At 36.1% G+C, this 18,209-nt stretch overlaps 1 protein-coding gene across 7 annotated transcripts in view; it reads left to right on the forward strand.

The window, feature by feature from the left end:
• The window catches only part of DENND4A (DENN domain containing 4A), a 120,285-nt gene that overhangs the window by 68,887 nt on the left and 33,189 nt on the right, over nucleotides 1–18,209 (forward strand). For 3 of the 7 annotated variants that reach the window (XM_086322966.1, XM_086322965.1, XM_086322964.1), the window contains 8 exons: nucleotides 432–650; nucleotides 1,486–1,631; nucleotides 13,038–13,171; nucleotides 15,758–15,893; nucleotides 16,242–16,448; nucleotides 16,532–16,660; nucleotides 16,910–17,051; nucleotides 17,440–17,571. In XM_086322966.1, coding sequence (XP_086179092.1) covers nucleotides 432–650; nucleotides 1,486–1,631; nucleotides 13,038–13,171; nucleotides 15,758–15,893; nucleotides 16,242–16,448; nucleotides 16,532–16,660; nucleotides 16,910–17,051; nucleotides 17,440–17,571 — 1,245 coding nt within the window. Of the gene's footprint in view, nucleotides 1–431; nucleotides 651–1,485; nucleotides 1,632–13,037; nucleotides 13,295–15,757; nucleotides 15,894–16,241; nucleotides 16,449–16,531; nucleotides 16,661–16,909; nucleotides 17,052–17,439; nucleotides 17,572–18,209 lie in introns of all 7 variants that reach the window. The other 4 variants (XM_086322968.1, XM_086322967.1, XM_086322969.1 and 1 more) reach the window with 3 other exon arrangements.

Genomic DNA, 18,209 nt, shown 5'->3' on the forward strand with positions numbered 1-18,209 from the left:
TTTTTACATTTTGAAGCAATCACAAACATTGTTCCTTTGACTTTTTGAGAATAGATGTCCGCATCATCTCCAAATGGAATGTGTATTTCCTACCAGCCAGTACATTCTCCTACGTCACTGCTGTATGCAATAACCGTGACAATCAGGAGATTAACATTGAGCATTGCTACCGTCCTTAGACCAATTCCAAGTTTTAGTGTATGTTAAGGAGTTATGTAAACAATGGTTGAAGTAGCTTGAGCTCTTTTGAAAACTCAACACATTTATTATTTTTCTTTCAAATTTATTGAGATATAATTGAGATACAGGACTGTGTAAGGTGTACAGCATAATGACTTGAATCACATATGCAACAGATTTATAATTGATACCATTATGAACCTTAGTTTTGACAGTTCTGGAGAAAACATTAACACTGTATTTCTTCACAGTACAGCAGAGACCAAGAGATGATGGACTTATGGACTTAGCAATGAATGATTATGACTTTAATTCTGGAAAGAGGTTGCACATGATAGACTTGGAAATCCAAGAGGCATTTTTGTGTTTCATGGCCTCTATTTTAAAAGGTTATAGATCATACTTAAGACCAATAACTCAAGCCCCATCTGAGACAGCCACAGATGCAACTTCTCTTTTTGCTCTACAAGGTAAGTGATTATATAGTACTACAGCTTTCATGTTATTGAGCTTAACTTTGTGATGATTGCTTTCTGGGTTAGTAACTCATATTTCGGAGAAGGCAATGGCACCCCACTCCAGTACTCTTGCCTGGAAAATCCCATGGACGGAGGAGCCTGGTAGGCTGCAGTCCATGGAGTCACGAAGAGTCAGACATGACTGAGCGACTTCACTTTCACTTTTTACTTTCATGCATTGGAGAAGGAAATGGCAACCCACTCCACAGTGTTCTTGCCTGGAGAATCCCAGGGACAGGGGAGCCTGGTGGGCTGCCGTCTATGGGGTCGCACAGAGTCGGACACGACTGAAGCGACTTAGCAGCAGTAGCAGCAGCAGCTCATATTTATTAATATGTACTTGTCTATTTCAGCAGTATGTGTCTGTCAACTCAGTTGGTAAGCCATTTCCATAGAATTAGTTATTTCTCAGGCACATTAAATACAATCCCAGTAGCAAATACACAGAAGAGACTGTTTGACAAGTACCACTGTACTCTGTTGTGTCACAGTGTGTTAAGATACTGATGCTTTCAGCTTTCAGGGCAGCCAAGCAGTGTCGGGCAAGCATAGGAGCCCCTGGGTTGGAGGATTTAAAAGATTCCTTTCAAAGCAATAGGTTCAGGTTCCTTTCCTATTGCTATCTTTGTCAGGTCATGTCTCCTTCAGGAGTCTGTTTCTTTTTCTGCAAAACAGTAGTGTGTGGAGGGTATAGATGACATGTTTGATCTGGTTCCTGCTAGCTCAAAAGTTCTCTGAACCTATGAATGTATTATATATACTAACATTGCAAATTTATGTTGAACAGCTTTCTTAAGAAGTCGGGACCGGTCACATCAGAAATTCTATAACATGATGACCAAAACACAAATGTTTATTCGCTTCATTGAGGAATGTTCTTTCGTCAGTGATAAAGATGCAAGTCTGGCGTTTTTTGATGATTGTGTAGATAAAGTAAGTCATATAGTATGTCTACAGTGCCCTAACTTATTTTGTGTGACTATTATAAATGTTTTGAGTTACAGTTTCTATTTATAACTTAACCAGCTTTTAACAAAATTTTAATTAATTCCATTTAATCACTGACCCTTTATTATGAAGGTTTTGGTGGCCTCCTAGATGTTATGGAACTTATAACTTTGCAGGATTTTACTAAATTGTGAGTTTTATTTTAGCAACCATGTCTGTAACCCTTCCTGTCCATGTATAGACTAAGGAGATTTTATCCAAGTCTGTGGACCTCTAACTTGAGCATCCTTAATTTTCACCTCTCCTTTTGGTCTGAAGTGGATTGTCACACACTGAGAGTAGGAGTAGAACATAACATTTCACCTGAACATTTCTACAATTTGGGAGTGCATTTGTAGCATAAATTAAGTGAATGGATTCTATTACATTCATCTGTGAAGCCTTCCCTTCCCCTGTAGTCCACTGTCATTAGTGAGGCAGAGCAAAGTGAGTATTCGTGCTGGATAGAGAGGAGCTTGGGGAACAGTGCCCCAGAGAGGGGTGCCAGAATCTGAGTGGGTGAAGGAGGAGCAGCTGAGCATGGAGTGTTGGAGCCCAAGACGGTGAGGAGAGCTTTCATCCATGCAAGGGTAGCATGGGGGAGTCAGAGGACGAGCAGGATGAAGAGAGTGTCCATGCTGGAGGACAGACTGTTCCAAGGGGTCAGAACCTAAACAGGTAGGTTCGTGTAGACATGAGGACAGCAGAGAGTGTCAGAGTCTAAGCAAGGCAGAGTCTGAGTGTTCCCATTGGGTGGTGCCAGCAAATGAGGTATCAGAGTTTGATCTGGAAATTAGAACATGTGAGGCATAATTGATGTGGAAAAATACTGTTTCTGGTGCTGATAGAGAGTTGACAAACTTAAGAAGCCCAGAAATAACCACCCTAGTCCTTGAAATGCTTTGCTTTGCTTGCTTAGTTGCTCAGTCATGTGCGACTCTTGAGACACTATGGACTGTAGCCCACCAGGCTCCTCTGTCCGTGGGATTTTTCAGGTAAGAATACTGGAGCAGGATGCCATTTCCTCCTCCAGGGGATCTTCCCAACCCAGGGGTCAAACCCGAATCTCCCTGCATTGCAGGTGGATTCTTTACCTGCTGAGCCATCAGCAAAACCCTGAAATCCTTTGGAATAGGGAAAAGGTGGATATATGCCAATATTTTCTTAGAACTCAAAATTCATTTTCTCATAGAAACACTGATATACATGGTGACTGTCTGTAGTTCAGATGGTGCATGGCTAGAGTGTTGTGCCAGAAATATGTATTAAGTTTCTTTTTGGTGGATTGGTATTCTAACCACCATTTAGAACAAATTTTTAGAGTCTAGATTTATTGTAATAAATATATAAATGATAAATGCACTTTTGAAGTGTACAGTTTGATAAGTTTTGGCAAATATAGATTTCCATGTAACCATGACCCCAAAACATAGAACATTTCTATCACCCCAAAAAGGATATTGTTTTTTGGGGAAATTCATTTTTTGTAGTTTGAATAACCTATATAAATAAGACAGACTTTTAGAACCCTGCTTTTTTGTAAGCTGAGTTCTGCCTTGAAATCCTGTTTATTTGGAGACGTAACATTATAGCTCCTTGATAGTTTTGTCTTCATTGTAGCATTATACTAAGAATGTGCTTTTCAATATTTTAATTAAATTTTTAAGTTTGCCTTTTTTTGGTGCTTTTAAAGTTAAATATTAGTAGAAAGAATAAATAAATAGAAAAGGTGTACAATGAATAAAAGTATGCTTTAAAGAATTTCTCTAAATCCTTTTTTATAGGAATAATTCTGTTGGTTTTTTAAATAAAAATGTTTCTGACTAACATGCTCTTTGAATGTTTTTCCTCTGTAGTGCTTGGCTTCCTCTATGGTGCTGAGCTTCCCTTGGGAACAATGGCATATATTAATAATTGGGTAACAATTGTTCCTTGTGCCAAGTCAACTGAATCATAAGGGACCAAATTAGTGACAGCGTTTGCTAATAGCCTGCTTTAGCCAATAAATTTATGAATCTACATAGGAACACTGAATTAGTTGGAAGGATCCAATTAGCAGTGCAGAAAAGAAAATCTTGTATTGTTCCCTTTGACTTCTTGCTCATTTTGTGTATCTTGCTTTCACAAGTTTGTATTTCAGCTAAAAACTCATATAATGGTATCACATGGTTTTAAAAAATTCTTACAATATTGTAAGACATACAGGATTTATAATTTTGCTAGATACTTAGGGTATCATGTTTGAAGAAGGATATTTTATTACTGAAAGTTTCTGTATTGTCTAGGATTTTCTTTTTTTTTTAACTTAAATGTATTTACTTTAATTAGAGGCTAATTACTTTACATAATTGTATTGGTTTTGCCATAGGATTTTCTGAAAATAGGTTACTTACTATTTAGTTGATAAAAGTTAGTGTGAAGCATGATTGACTTAAAGAATATAAATTCTGAGAAGTCTCAAAAAAGGAACAACCCAATTAAGTGTATAATTATTGTGTCTAGGCAGATTGTTTCCCTAAAATGCTCTTTACCTATTCAAAGTCTGGATCCAACAAAATATCACTTACATATAGTGGATTCATATGGTACTTAAGAATTTTGATGATTACTAAGAAAGTCAAAACTGGGAAATTTACTCACTAAAACATAGTTACTTGTATTTGCTTTATTATAATTCAAGGAACTCTTATTAGAGAAAATAATAAAATGTCAAAAATTCAAAGTGGATCTTTTTCTTAGTTAAAAGTGATTTTATTTGTGATATCATAAAATATATCTTAATAGAGGTTAATTGCATTCCTAGTATTAAGCAGAACTCTCTGAAATAGTAAATAATTGTACAGTGCTGTTACTGTTTTTCATATTTTAATGGCATAGTTTCAGTGCATTAAGCATAGAAAGTCAGTGATTGCTTTTAATGGTTTTTGAATATCAATAATACTTTTAAAATAGACATTCATATGGGATTATTCCTTAGCTAAGTGACTCTGAGCTTAATTTTTTTTAAGTGAACAGATCCCCTCTGGCAGTCTGGCTATGAAAACTAAATAATATCAGATATTCATTAAGTGCTTCAGCCAATCCTTCAGCCAGTCAATGACTAACATTGAACAAAAATTAGACATATTGCTCTTTTGATCTTAGCCTATCCAAACAGAAAACATTTGATCAACTTTAAAAAACCTTGAGTGGGTAAAGCTGACTAGGACTAAGAAAAACAATATATGAGAATTATTTGTGTTTCATTTATGACTAATTTGAAAGCCATGTGTTCTTTTTCTTCACATGATTGTATTTTAAATCCTTACAATCTGTTCCTATAGGATGGAGCTTAACTGAAAGCAGTTTGTGTAACAAATAGTCTGGTAAGGTTTTTCTTGGTCTCCCAAGCATCCCTCTGCAGTGTTTTCTGAGCATATTAATGTCTTGTGAAAAAATACGAAGAGAATATGAAAATTATTTTAATTTTATCCTGCCGTGGGTGTTGGATTTCTTTTTTCTCCCAATAGAGACAGATGTCACTATGTTTTCCAAAAGACAGAAATGCCCAACTGATAAATGAAGCATTTATTACATGGTAGTTTTTGTAATGTTGAAATGGGATTTTATTAGGAGACAAGCTAAGGGAAGTTATCCCAAGGTACTGAATTTACAGAGCACAATTTTAATATTTTAGTAGACTTTACAATACTTAGAGCAGTTGTCCATGTCCATAGGTTTTTTCCTATGCAAACAAAGGGACAGGTCTGACAGGGAGAAGCTGATAAATAAATAAAATAAAAATTTTAAAACACCTAATGCTCACAGACAGACAGTTCTCTTATAATATTCCATTATGAAGACCGGAGTGGTTGGTTTCCAGCTTCCTTTCCAGTGTCCTTTGGTATTGGTTGTAACCTTTTTATTGTGGTTCATCTCTTCTACTTCATTATCACTGTTACTGTTATAATTACATTAACCTCTTTTCATCTACATAAAAATGTTTGCGTATCATATAGAGCTTCCATCTTCATTCTGGGGTTGCCCATGGATGCTCTGGGGTTGCCCGTGGACAGGACTAGAAAAGGTCAGTTTTCACTCCAATCCCAAAGAAAGGCAATGCCAAAGAATGTTCAAACTACCACACAGTTGCACTCATCTCACACACTAGCAGAGTAATGCTCAAAATTCTCCAAGCCAGGCTTCAACAGTATGTGAACCACGAACTTCCAGATGTTCAAGCTGGTTTTAGAAAAGGCAGAGGAACCAGAGATCAAATTGCCAACGTCTGTTGGATCATCAAAAAAGCAAGAGAGTTCCAGAAAAACATCTACTTCTGCTTTGTTGACTACGCTGAAACCTTTGACTGTGTGGATCACAACAGACTGTGGAAAATTCTTCAAGAGATGGGAATGCCAGACCACCTGACCTGCCTCCTGAGAAATCTGTATGCAGGTCAAGAAGCCACAGTTAGAACTGGACATGGAACAACAGACTTGCTCCAAATCTGGAGAAGAGTACGTCAAGGCTGTATATTGTCACCCTGTTTATTTAACTTACATGCAGAGTACATCATGTGAAATGCTGGGCTGGATGAAGCACAAGCTGGAATCAAGATTGCCAGAAGAAATATCAATAACCTCAGATACACAGATGACACCACCCTTATGGCAGAAAGCGAAGAAAACTCAAGAGCCTCTTGATGAAAGTAAAAGAGGAGAGTAAAAAAGTTGGCTTAAAACTCAACATTCAGAAAACTAAGACCATATCATCCAGTCCCATCACTTCATGGCAAATAGATGGAGAAACAATGGAAACAGTGAGAGATTTTATTCTGGGGGGCTCCAAAATCACTGCAGGTGGTGACTGCAGCCATGGAATTAAAAGATGCTTGCTCCTTGGAACAAAAACTAGGACCAACATAGACAGCATGTTGAAAAGCAGAGACATTACTCTGCCAACAAAGGTCCATCTATTAAAGCTATGATTTTTTCCAGTAGTCATGTATAGATATGAGAGTTGGACTATAAAGAAAGCTGAGCGCCAAAGAATTGATGCTCTTGAACTGTGGTGTTGGAGAAGACTCTTGAGAGTCCCTTGGACTCCTAGAAGATCCAGCCAGTCCATCCTAAAGAAAATCAGTCCTGAATATTCATTGGAAGTAGTGATGCTTAACCTGAAACTCCAATACTTTGGCCATCTGATGCGAAGAACTGATCATTGGAAAAGACCCTGATGCTGGGAAAGATTGAAGGCAGGAGGAGAAGGGGATGACAGAGGACGAGATGGTTGGATGGCATCACCTACTCGATAGACATGAGTTTGAGCACGCATCAGGAGTTGGTGATGGACAGGGAGGCCTGGCATGCTGCAGTCCATGGGGTTGTAAAGAGTTGGACTCAATTGAGCAACTGAACTGATCTAAACTGGTGAACATTATATCCTTCTAGGGACACCAGTGATTTCCAGTTATTATTGACATGTTCCTAATGTTGTTTTATGAAGTAACAGAAGTGTGGAAAATAAAAGGGTGGAAAAATTCTATAAGCTCAGTGCCCTAATATCCATTTTACATTTACTTTCAATGTTTTTTTTTTAACATAATTGTGATTATTTCCTAATTTTTTACATAACCAGATCTTATAAACCTTTTTATATTGCTGCCAAATCTCTAAAAAGTAATTTTTTATTGTTTGCCACATTAAAATAGCATAGTGTAAAAAGTCAAATGATTTTACAAGGCTTAGGTCCCATTTTTTTCCCACCCCTAGTTTCTATTCTCAGAGGCAACCACTTTCTCTTTTAGCTATTTCATCAGTCATTTACTTTAAGATTTCCAAATAATGTCTTGTTATTGCTGCTTATTGTTTTATATATTCTCCATTAAGGTTGTATCTACTACCATCACCAAAATTCTCCCATAGTTGGTCAAATGGTTTGCGATGTTGATATTTTAATTGATATTTTATCAATATACCTGTCTGAAAATTTCACTTTGTATGCAGTCACAGATAGGTCATATGTATATACTGTAATTAAATTTTCTTTTACGTATGGACTTTGTTTTCCCTAATGTTAATAATTGCTATATTTCTAATTTTGTGTGTACTATTAATTCATCTCTAAGCTCTTCTATGAAGGTAAAAAATCGAAAATCTCAGTTTTTCTAACATGTCATATAGTCTACCAGTTTGTTTTTTTTTTAATTCTTGCTGGAGCTTTCCATCTTTGTGTTTCAGTCTGAACTGCTTTCTAGACTGTCATCCTAGGATTTTCCTTCACCATCATCTTGGGAATTGTACTGACCTCTCTTCAGAGTTGGATCCCCAGCTTTCTGGCTTCAGTAACTTCCCTCTTGGTTTATTTCCTTGTTATGGTGAATCACAGATTTCAGTGGTTTAGTGAGAAAGACTCGATGGGAGTTACATGTTTTGATGCCCTGCCTGCCTGCAAATTTCATTATTCTCCCTTAATACTTGATTGCTAGTCTGGTCGGATGTAAAATCTGAAGTCATTACTACATTGTCTTCTGGCCTCAGATGTTATTGTTGAGAATAACACCTAGTCTAGTACTGTCTTTATTTCTGATCTTTTGTGCCTGATCTCTTTTTCTTTCTGGAACCGTTTAAGATCCCTGATCTGAAATCACAAGGATATGCTTGGTGTCAGCCTTCATTTTCGTCTCTGAGTTGGACATATATAGGCCCTTTTAATCTATAACTTGTGGCCTTCAAATTCTGGGGTATTTTCTTTCATATTTTTATTTTTTATAATTTTTTAAAGATTTATTTATTTTCTTGATCGCATCAGGTCTTGGTTGCTGCACGCGGGATCTTCTTCACCTCATGCCACATCTTTTGTCGTGGCACATGGACACTCTAGTTGTGGTGTACAGGCTTAGTTGCTCTGAGGCGTGTGGGATCTTAGTTCCCCAGCAGGGATCGAACCCATGTCCTGTGCACTGCACAGCAGGTTCTTAACCACTGAACCACCAGGAAATTGCTGTGTGTATTTTTTTTCCTTTTTTAGATTTACTTTCCTCCAATTTCTCTGTTCTCTTTTTCTGAAATATGTATTGTTTGTGTATTGGCCCTCCTGGCCTGATCTTCTTAATTTTCTTTTTTCTTTCTTTTTTGGTGGTTGTTTTCATCTTATTTTCTATCTCTCTGTCATATCTCCACTTTCCAGATGTCTTCAGTTTTATCTTTCAGCCTTTATAGTATACTTTTAACCTCTGTTATCATATTTATAATTGCCATAAGCTCCTTCTCATTCTCTGAATGCTCCCTTCTTATGTGGGTATGTGTTATAGCATCTTCTTGTTTCGTGGATGTAGGCTTATTCATTTTAGTTATTTTGAAGGGTTTTTTCCCCTTTCATTGTCTCTCCTTCTGAGAACCTTTTAATATTTATTTTATTCTTTTTCAAGTTTTTGGCTTTTTGTGTGTGTGATCTTTAGTTGGTATTTGTTACCAAGTATGAGGCACAGAGAACTCAGTGGAGCTCTTTTTAGAAGATGAGACTTGGAGCTTCCTTAGGTATGAGATTGATGATCATAAAGGAACTCAGCTATTTCATTAGAGTCCCTATTTGATCAGTGTCTGTAATTCTTTTAGGCTACGTAGTTTCCCCAAGAGATATCTCCAGTCTTTAGCCTAGAATGCGTAAGCAGGTATTCTCAGAGCTGAGTGGGGAAGGTAGCTAAGATTTTCCACTTGTTGTAACATGTAAGCTTTTACTCGTTTCGCCTGTTTTATGGTATTAATCTCCTTCATCTTCCCCAGCTCTGCCTGGCATCCTCAAATGTAAGGCTTCTCTGATTCACTCAGAAAGACCCAACCCAGTTTTCTGCTGCTGGGGAGAGGTCATGGCCTAACTGTGCTGGCTTGGGCAAGGGTCTGCTGGTACTGCTACTGCTAAGTCACTTTAGTCGTGTCCGACTCTGTGTGACCCCATAGACGGCAGCCCACCAGGCTCCCCCGTCCCTGGGATTCTCCAGGCAAGAACACTGGAGTGGGTTGCCATTTCCTTCTCCAGTGCATGAAAGTGAAAAGTGAAAGTGAAGTCGCTCGGTCGTGTCCGACTGGGCAAGGGTCTAGGAGTTCTCAAATGCAGGCATTTAACTAATTCTCCTGATTCAACCCCACTTGCCGTCCTGTCTTCAGGGGCATCATGCTCTTCATCCCTGACCTTTCTGGTGCTCTGTAGAGCCAAATGGCTGACTTTTTGGTTTTTCTTCTCTACCCCCTCCCCAGTGCCAGACATGTGGTTTTCAGCTTTCATAGGTCTCATCAAGCTACTATGCAGCTTCTAAAATGTTTTGAACTCAGCTCTGCTGTTGACTTCTCTCCAGTTCATTTTGCCTTCATTGTTTTTTAATCTCCTTACTCTTGTTTTGGTGAGATTTCAGGAAGGATTGAAGGTAAATAGTTGTGTTTAATTTGTCTTGTCCAACCAGAGGCCTGCATAACCTTTACTCTTTTCATTTTTTTTTCTTTTAATGATTTTTTTTTTAAATTTAAGGCTGTGCAGGGTCTTCGTTGCTACATGGGCTTTTCTCTAGTTGCAGCGAGCAGTCTACTCTCCACTTGTGATGCATGGGCTTCTCGTGGTGGTGGCTCCCCTTGTTGCGGAGCACAGACTCTAAGGTGTGCGGGTTCAGGAGTTGCGGCTCCTGGACCCTAGAGCACAGGCTCAGTAGTTGTGGCATACGGGCTTAGCTGCTCCTAGGCATGTGGGATCTTCCCAAACCAGGGAGGGAACTCTTTACCACTGAGCCACCAGGGAAGCCCTCAGGCATATTTTCGATTCTAGTGTTCCACACTCGTATCTGGTGAGAGAGGCCAGGATCAAGAAGCCTGGGAACTGGGAGTCCTTAGCCACAGTTCTGGCTTTGCCATCAAAAGCTCTGGGGCCTCTGGCAAGCACCTCAGCTTTCTTGGGACTATTTCCTTCCCTCGGTCGTGTCTGACTCTTTGTGACCCCATGGACAGTAGCCCGCCAGGCTCCTCTGTCCATGGGATTTCCCAGGCAAAACTATTGGAGTGGGTTGCCATTTCCTTCTCCATACTCTTTCATTTTTAGTGACTGTATATATCATCTATGTATCATACTTTATTTATTTACTTATTTTTTGTCATGTAGGTGACTTCCAGTTTATTGTTATTGTATGTGTATGTATGTGTGCTCAGTCGTGTCTCTTTGCAACCCCATGGACTATATATAGCCTTCCAGGCTCCTTTGTCCGTGGGATTCTCCAGGCAAGAATACTGGAGTGGGTTGTCATTTCCTCCTCCCAGGGATCTTCCCAACCCAGGGACCAAACCCACGTCTCTTACGTCTCCTGCATTGGCAGGCAGGTTCTTTACCACTAGCATCACCTGGGAAGCCCAAGAACTGAGAGTGTTAGTTGCTCAGTTGTATCCCACTCTTTGCAACCTCATGGTCTGTCCATGGAATTCTCCATGGCAAGAATACTGGAGTGGGTTGCCATTCCCTTTCCAGGGGATCTCTGGCCCAGGGATCAAACCCACGTCTCCTGCATTGCAGGTGGATTACTTACCATCTGAGCTACCAGGGAAGCTTATTGCAGTCCTGCAAAAAAAAAAAAAAATTTCATACTGATAATTTTTTCTATTAGGTTTTTTCCTTAGAATAGGGAGGAAAGGAATTCCCTGGCAGTCCAGTGGTTAAGGGTCCATACTCCTACTACAGAGGATACAGGTTTGATCCATGGCACAATGCAGCACAGCCCAAGGGGAAAAAAGGATATGGTGGATGTGTTTAAACATAGCTTACTTTCTAAAAAAGATTGTATCAATTTTGAGTACTAGCTGAGTTTGTGATTACCCAATTTACTATATTTATTATATCATTGCTTGTTTCACTGTATAAAAGTTTTGAAAGGCTAAAAACAAAGGTACCTTCTTTTATAATATACTGATTAATTTTTAAATCCTTGGACAGAATTGAAATAAGTGCTTATCCTAAAAGTAGTATAGTCTTCCTTGTTTACATTTTTATTCTGAACATTTGTTGCTTTTGTAATTTTTATAAAGCAAGTAAAAATAATACATATTCATTATTTTAATTGGAAGACAAATAACAATATAAAGAAGAAAATTATTGCCAGTAATAACACCACCCAGAGGTACCATTTTGATAACTGTGTGTGTGCATCTGTGTGTGTGTGGGAAAGTGTGCACACACAGAAATATATCTGTATAACAGATATAGGCACAGTCTTAAAAAAGTTAGAATCATACTCCCTGTGTGTGTGGTATGTATATATAGATACACATATATATTATTTAGTAGTTTTTTTTATTTTGTGAACATTTTCTCCTGTCATTAATTCTGAAACATGCCTTAATTATTGTCTAGTTCACTATATGGATATACCATTAAAAACATTCTTTAATACCAGAGATTACAGCAGGTAATGCTGTGAAATTATAATCAACAATTTATATAAGACGACTCTGAATGTATCACCTCTTTTTAAAGGTTAGGAAAATGGTAAAAGCTGTTTCTGTCCTGTTCTGGTCTACTCTTCTGTAAATCCTTACTTTAAGATTTAACTTGTTAATAAGACTTACTCTCCATTTATTCCTGTTATGTGACATTAATTCTGTCTAACCTGATAAAATTCTGTGCATTCTATTTTGTCATACGTATGACATCTGGTTTAAATTAATGTGAATATTGTGCTATTTAGTTTATGAGTTCCTTTTGGGAAGTTTAGACTCTATGAAGTTTTTATTTTTATAAATATTACCATACCATAAAGTATCTTGAGGTAACAGACAACTAAAATGCTTTAAATATTGATGTGACTAGAACTTAACACAAATGTGCTTCTACATATACTGGAAGAACATAGGGAAGTTTATTTTACTTAGTCAAAATCAAAGACAGACCCAGTATTCTCAACATACACACGCATGCATGCATGCACATTTAAATATTATTATTTGTTAATATAATAACATTTTAAGGTTCTATTTCTTGAGTAAATTTTCACTATTCAAAATGCAAAACAACATTAAAAGGTAATACATTGGGAAATCTGGGTCCTATTCCATTCTAGTACATTCCCTTCATTTCCTCTTAGCCATATAGATAATTACTTTCTTAAAAAAGTATTTTTGAGTATTTCTTTATGTGAGTACAAGCGAAAACTAAATATGTTGTTATTGTCACTTAATTATCTCAGAGAACTTTCTATAGTAATACACAGAGAACTTGCTCATTCTTTTTTTAAATAGCTTCTTAGTATCTAGTTGTGTAAATGGTTTATTTGACCATTCTCTATAGATGAACACTTGTCTAGTCAATGTATCTTTTTAATATATATATTTTTAACTCCTTCAGGTGGATATGGACAAGAGTGGTGAAGTGCGACTTATAGAATTGGATGAATCTTTCAAAAGTGAACATACTGTTTTTGTAACACCTCCTGAGATCCCCCATCTACCCAATGGTGAAGAACCCCCTTTACAGTACAGGTATTCAAGAGGCAGAATGTTTGAGATTGAAAGAGAGAAGCAATCCATCATCTGTGACGTAGCTTTCTAAGGACTGTGGTATTTTCAAAAATCCAAACTTTACAGATCCCTAATTTTTAGGTGGTAAGCAAGCTTATCCCACATCCATTACTAAGTTTTGAGGTATAAAAAGAAAAAATATATAATTTTGCATGATATAGACTTAGGAACTCTCTATATCTCCATAAGTATATGTTCTCATAAATTTTAAGTTAGGACCCTCCAAAATGTAGCACATTTATTATAGAATTTTGATTTTTGTCTCTAAGATTGGTTTACTCACTTTCATCCCCTCCCCAACACATACTGATTAATGTAACCTTGGTTTACAAAAGGATTATCAGCTATACTTCAATTAAAAAAAAAAATATTGATCTAATTTAGAGTTGATATTTGTGACTTTGAGTTTTATGATTTAATTTTTTTAGGCTTTTAATTTTTCCATGAGTTTTAAAGTCAAGGAAATTCAAAACTGTTGGAATTAGTCGTCGTTAATTTAAGAAGTTTGTTCAGACACTGCTAAGTGCTTGGTATATAGACTTGAATGATCGTCTAGTGGGAAAGAGAAAAGCTCTGAGCACAGTGATAGGGTTATGATAGAGGTGGATTTATCATAGTCTATCTAGATATGTATTTTATATATATACACACACACAGATATATACATAACATTTATATATATATGTTATATATATAACATATCTAATATACCATTAAAATGGCAATTCCATCCAGATTTTAAATGATTTTTAAAATTTTCCATAATAATTTCTTATTTTAAAGATTCTAAAACCATTTTATACCTATAATTAAATCATAGTGTGTTTTCATTGAAAAGAAATCTTTCAGGACATCCTCATTTATCACTGGGATTAAATTCTTCCTTTTACAAGTGGTGTAACTGATGTTTTGAATATTGATGAATTCATAAGCTACCTGATTCCTACCCTTCATTTTTATCTATTGCTGATGTTGCTCATATAATTTTTTAAAAGTCTGCCTTTTCTCAAAGACATTTAAAATATTTCTGATAGTTTCTCTTTCTTTTTCTTTCTAAATGAGATCTCATTTCTTTTTTCTGTTTTGTACGTTATACTTCTAAGAGACATCTTTTGGTATATTTCATTAATACAGTTTTGTTTTTCTTTTTATTTTTGTAGTTTGGCTTTAATTATTTAATTTAGATTTAGTCCTTTAAAAGGAATACTACTTATTTTTAAAAGTTCTCATTTTTTAAAAGAGCCTGTCATTTTTTTTCCTTGAGACTACTAATATGATTTTGGTGTAATCATACCCATCATTGGAAATAAACTTAAATGTCTTTAATGGGCACAGTGGATCTTGTTAGTAAGAGGTAGTAATTCTTATATATCCTTACATAGTCTGTCTAAAATGATAAGACAGTAAGTTTCCATAAGATGTACTGTGTGTCTTATTATCACACCATCTACATACAGTGAACTTTTTTAAGGGACATGATTTTACTGAACTTTGCTATTTTATTCCTACTTAATATTCAGTCATTACTAATAGCTTCTTGTTCTGTTGGGTTTGCCTATAATAACATATAATAGATACAGTTTATCTTTTATTATAGTTAGTTTTTTTCTTAGGTAATTAAAACTCTTTATATGCCTTTAAGAATAATCTAAAGTAGGATAGGTTTGCTCCTCAGAGGCTTCTTCTGTTGTTCTTAGCATTGCTTTTACCCAGCTGCTGCTACCTTTTTTTCCATTTGTTAGTATTTGTTTGTTTGTGCGGGGCCCCAGCTGTAGCACGTAGTATCTGTAGTTTCAGCATGTGGGATCTTGCTCTCCAATCCAGGATCAAACCTGGGCCCACTGTATTGAGAACGTGGAGCCCCAGTCACTGGACCACCAGGGAGGTCCCTGCTGCTCCCTTTTAAATGCCCAGACACACTACGCCAGCACCAAATTAGGTCCACCTCCTCACAGTCACCCAGTCTAATCTTTTCTTCCTATTCTCCAACTTCTTCAATTTTCTTTCTCATAAATGAGGCCCTGAATCTACTTCGCTAACCTGATAAATCCTTTCATAATAATGTGAGAGCTTGTCCTGGTTGACTTATATTATTTGCGTTTTTTAAGAGGAAAGTTCTATAGTAATATGTTAATCCAAGCAATGATATTAATAACTCTCCTGTCTGAAAAAGTATCGATTTGGTGGGCCTTTTACCCATTCTCATATTATCTCATATGTTTGCTGTTTATCTGCATGAATACTCGTAAAATTTGTTTGAGTTACTTTGGAGTTTGATGTCAAGTTTAGCAAAATTTAAATGTGTTTCACTTTTTTCTCTCCAAAATATATCCTTGAATATGTATTTGGCTATTACATTTTTAGCTATTATAGTAAGAAAAGCATCACTAGTATGAATATTTGTTGATTATATATCAAACCCTTATGGAGGAAGACTGTTAAAATAAGTTAAAATGAGTTAAGAGGTTATTGGTCATAATTTGTTTAGCTTGTAACCAGTATGATCATCTATATGTGCTTGAGTTTTTCTTTTCTTTTCAAAAACAGCTATAATGGATTTCCAGTTCTTAGGAACAATTTATTTGAGAGACCTGAAGGATTTCTGCAAACACGAAAGAGCAAATTGCCTTCAAAATCAAGTAGTCCTAGTAGCCCTTCTCCCATGTTCAGAAGAACGAAACAGGTGCTTTGATGATCTTGTATTCTTCACGTAATCACGCAGTAGAACAAAAATGAATATGACACTCTTCCTCCCGTATAGTACTACCCCACATTATGCTCCCTGAAGCATTGTGAAGAAAATGTAGAATAATCTGACTTCAAAAAATTAACCAGTTCTCTTGTCCTCGAACTTTATTTCACATATTGTATAATACAGATTAAAGCAGAGGCTTGAATATTTATTAATTATAGACAGATGTTAGGGAAACATTATAAAAGCATGTGAGTTACACTTGTTCAGCCTTCAGTTAAATAAGGATATTTTAAGTATGTAAGTTTATTAATAAGATCCTTGCATTTTTTTTTCCAGGAAATTAAATCAGCCCATAAAATTGCCAAGAGATATTCTTCCATTCCTCAGATGTGGTCTAGGTGTCTACTGCGTCACTGTTACGGACTCTGGTTTATTTGTCTCCCAGCTTATGTGAAAGTATGCCATTCAAAAGTCAGGGCTCTGAAAACAGCATATGATGTACTCAAAAAAATGCAGTCAAAGAAGATGGATCCACCTGATGAGGTAACAATTATCCATATTATTTTGTTCAAGATTTATGTACATAGATATTTTGCTGCTGTACACTCAAAATGGCTGTGTTCCAGGTGTGCTACCGCATTCTCATGCAGCTCTGCGGACAGTATGATCAGCCAGTGCTTGCAGTTCGAGTGCTTTTTGAAATGCAGAAAGCTGGTATTGACCCAAATGCTATTACTTATGGCTATTATAATAAGGTAATTACTTTGACTTAAATATAACTTTTGTCATTTTACAACCTTAGTTTAATGGCAGAAATAAGTGATGCCGGGGTTTTGTGGTATTTATTTTAGAGTATCTAAAATATACTTTGCAAATTGAAAATAAGATTTTTTGTTCTATTTTGGGTTGTAAAGTGTGTTTATTCTTTAGATTAACTCTAGAGCTAATGAATGTTCATTTATAAAAATTATTTCACTAATTATTTTATTTTGTTGACTGAATAGGCTGTTTTGGAAAGTACTTGGCCTTCAAGGAGTCGTAGTGGATATTTTCTTTGGACAAAAGTGAGAAATGTTGTTTTAGGAGTAGCACAGTTCAAAAGAGCTTTAAAGAAGCATGCAAATTTATCTCAAACAGCTCTCTCAGGTAATTACAGGTTTTTAAGGGATGTACATGTTGTACTTTTTCTTTAAAATTAATTGACTAGTTATAATGTACACTATTTGGAAATTTCAGTGTTTCAAAATAATGTTTTCTGGTTTTTATTGTCATTAAGCAAATGCTAATATTATTCTTACCATTTAAAAAGTACCAAATTTTACTGTTTTTTCTTGTAACTGTTATCAACCTTTGGTGGTCTTGTTTTAGTGTTCGTTAGTATTCATGATAGGCTTCTTTGCTGTAGTTGTATTTTGCTAATTATGAGACAGTCTTCATGATCAGTATTAGTAGATTGTTAGCTTGAACAACAAACTAATATGTATTTTTGGTTATCTCCCTGAGTAGTAAAGTGCTGTCAAATTGTGTTCTTAAGCAGATGGCAGTGACCTGGATGCTGTTAGCCATGGCAGCATGGATAGTGGCCATGGGACGCACGCTGTGGAGCAGGCGCCGTGTAGTACAGGTTCAATCAAAGCGTATGCTTCCGATGATAGATCTAGTACAGGTTTGTGTGTGCTTATGTATACATTTATTGCAATCCATTTTAAGAACTAAGTTTGCTATCCTGTCTTTTTTAGATTTTAATTTTCAATGGTATATTTAATTGTCTTTTTAAAGTTTATATGGTAGGCATTTGACAGTATATTTAATAACTATGCAATTTTATGCATTCTCTACTTGAGTCAAAATGAAAGGTTAAGAGAGTTTATTTGAGTTTTTAGCCCATGATAATCCAATTAACTCTGAATAGCACAGAGGTCTCTTTATCATATCCTATTCTTAGGATAAGTTCTTTGTATTAGGAGCATGTTATGAGAGTTTTTTTTTATGTTATTAGGGTTTGAAAGAAAGAAACTTAGATCCCTAATCTGAGTTAATAGTACCATATCAGTTTCAGTTTCCAGGATTCAACAGTGTTCTGTGTTTCATGCAAGATATTATCATTGGGGGAAGCTGGGTAAAGGGTACAGAAGAACTCTTCCTACTGTATTATTTTTGCAACTTCTTGTGAGTTTTAATCTATATTAAAAATCACAATAAAAAATTTAAACATATTTAAAACTTACAGCATTCTAGCACTGAAGATAGCATTACTTTCATTAAAAGATTTGTATGTAAGCTTCCTGTAAGTGTTATGAAAAC

This window comes from Bos grunniens, chromosome 10, assembly GCF_055505025.1.
Source record: "Bos grunniens cultivar Pamir isolate PY7600 chromosome 10, Bosgru_T2T1.0, whole genome shotgun sequence".
Taxonomy (NCBI): domain Eukaryota; kingdom Metazoa; phylum Chordata; class Mammalia; order Artiodactyla; family Bovidae; genus Bos; species Bos grunniens.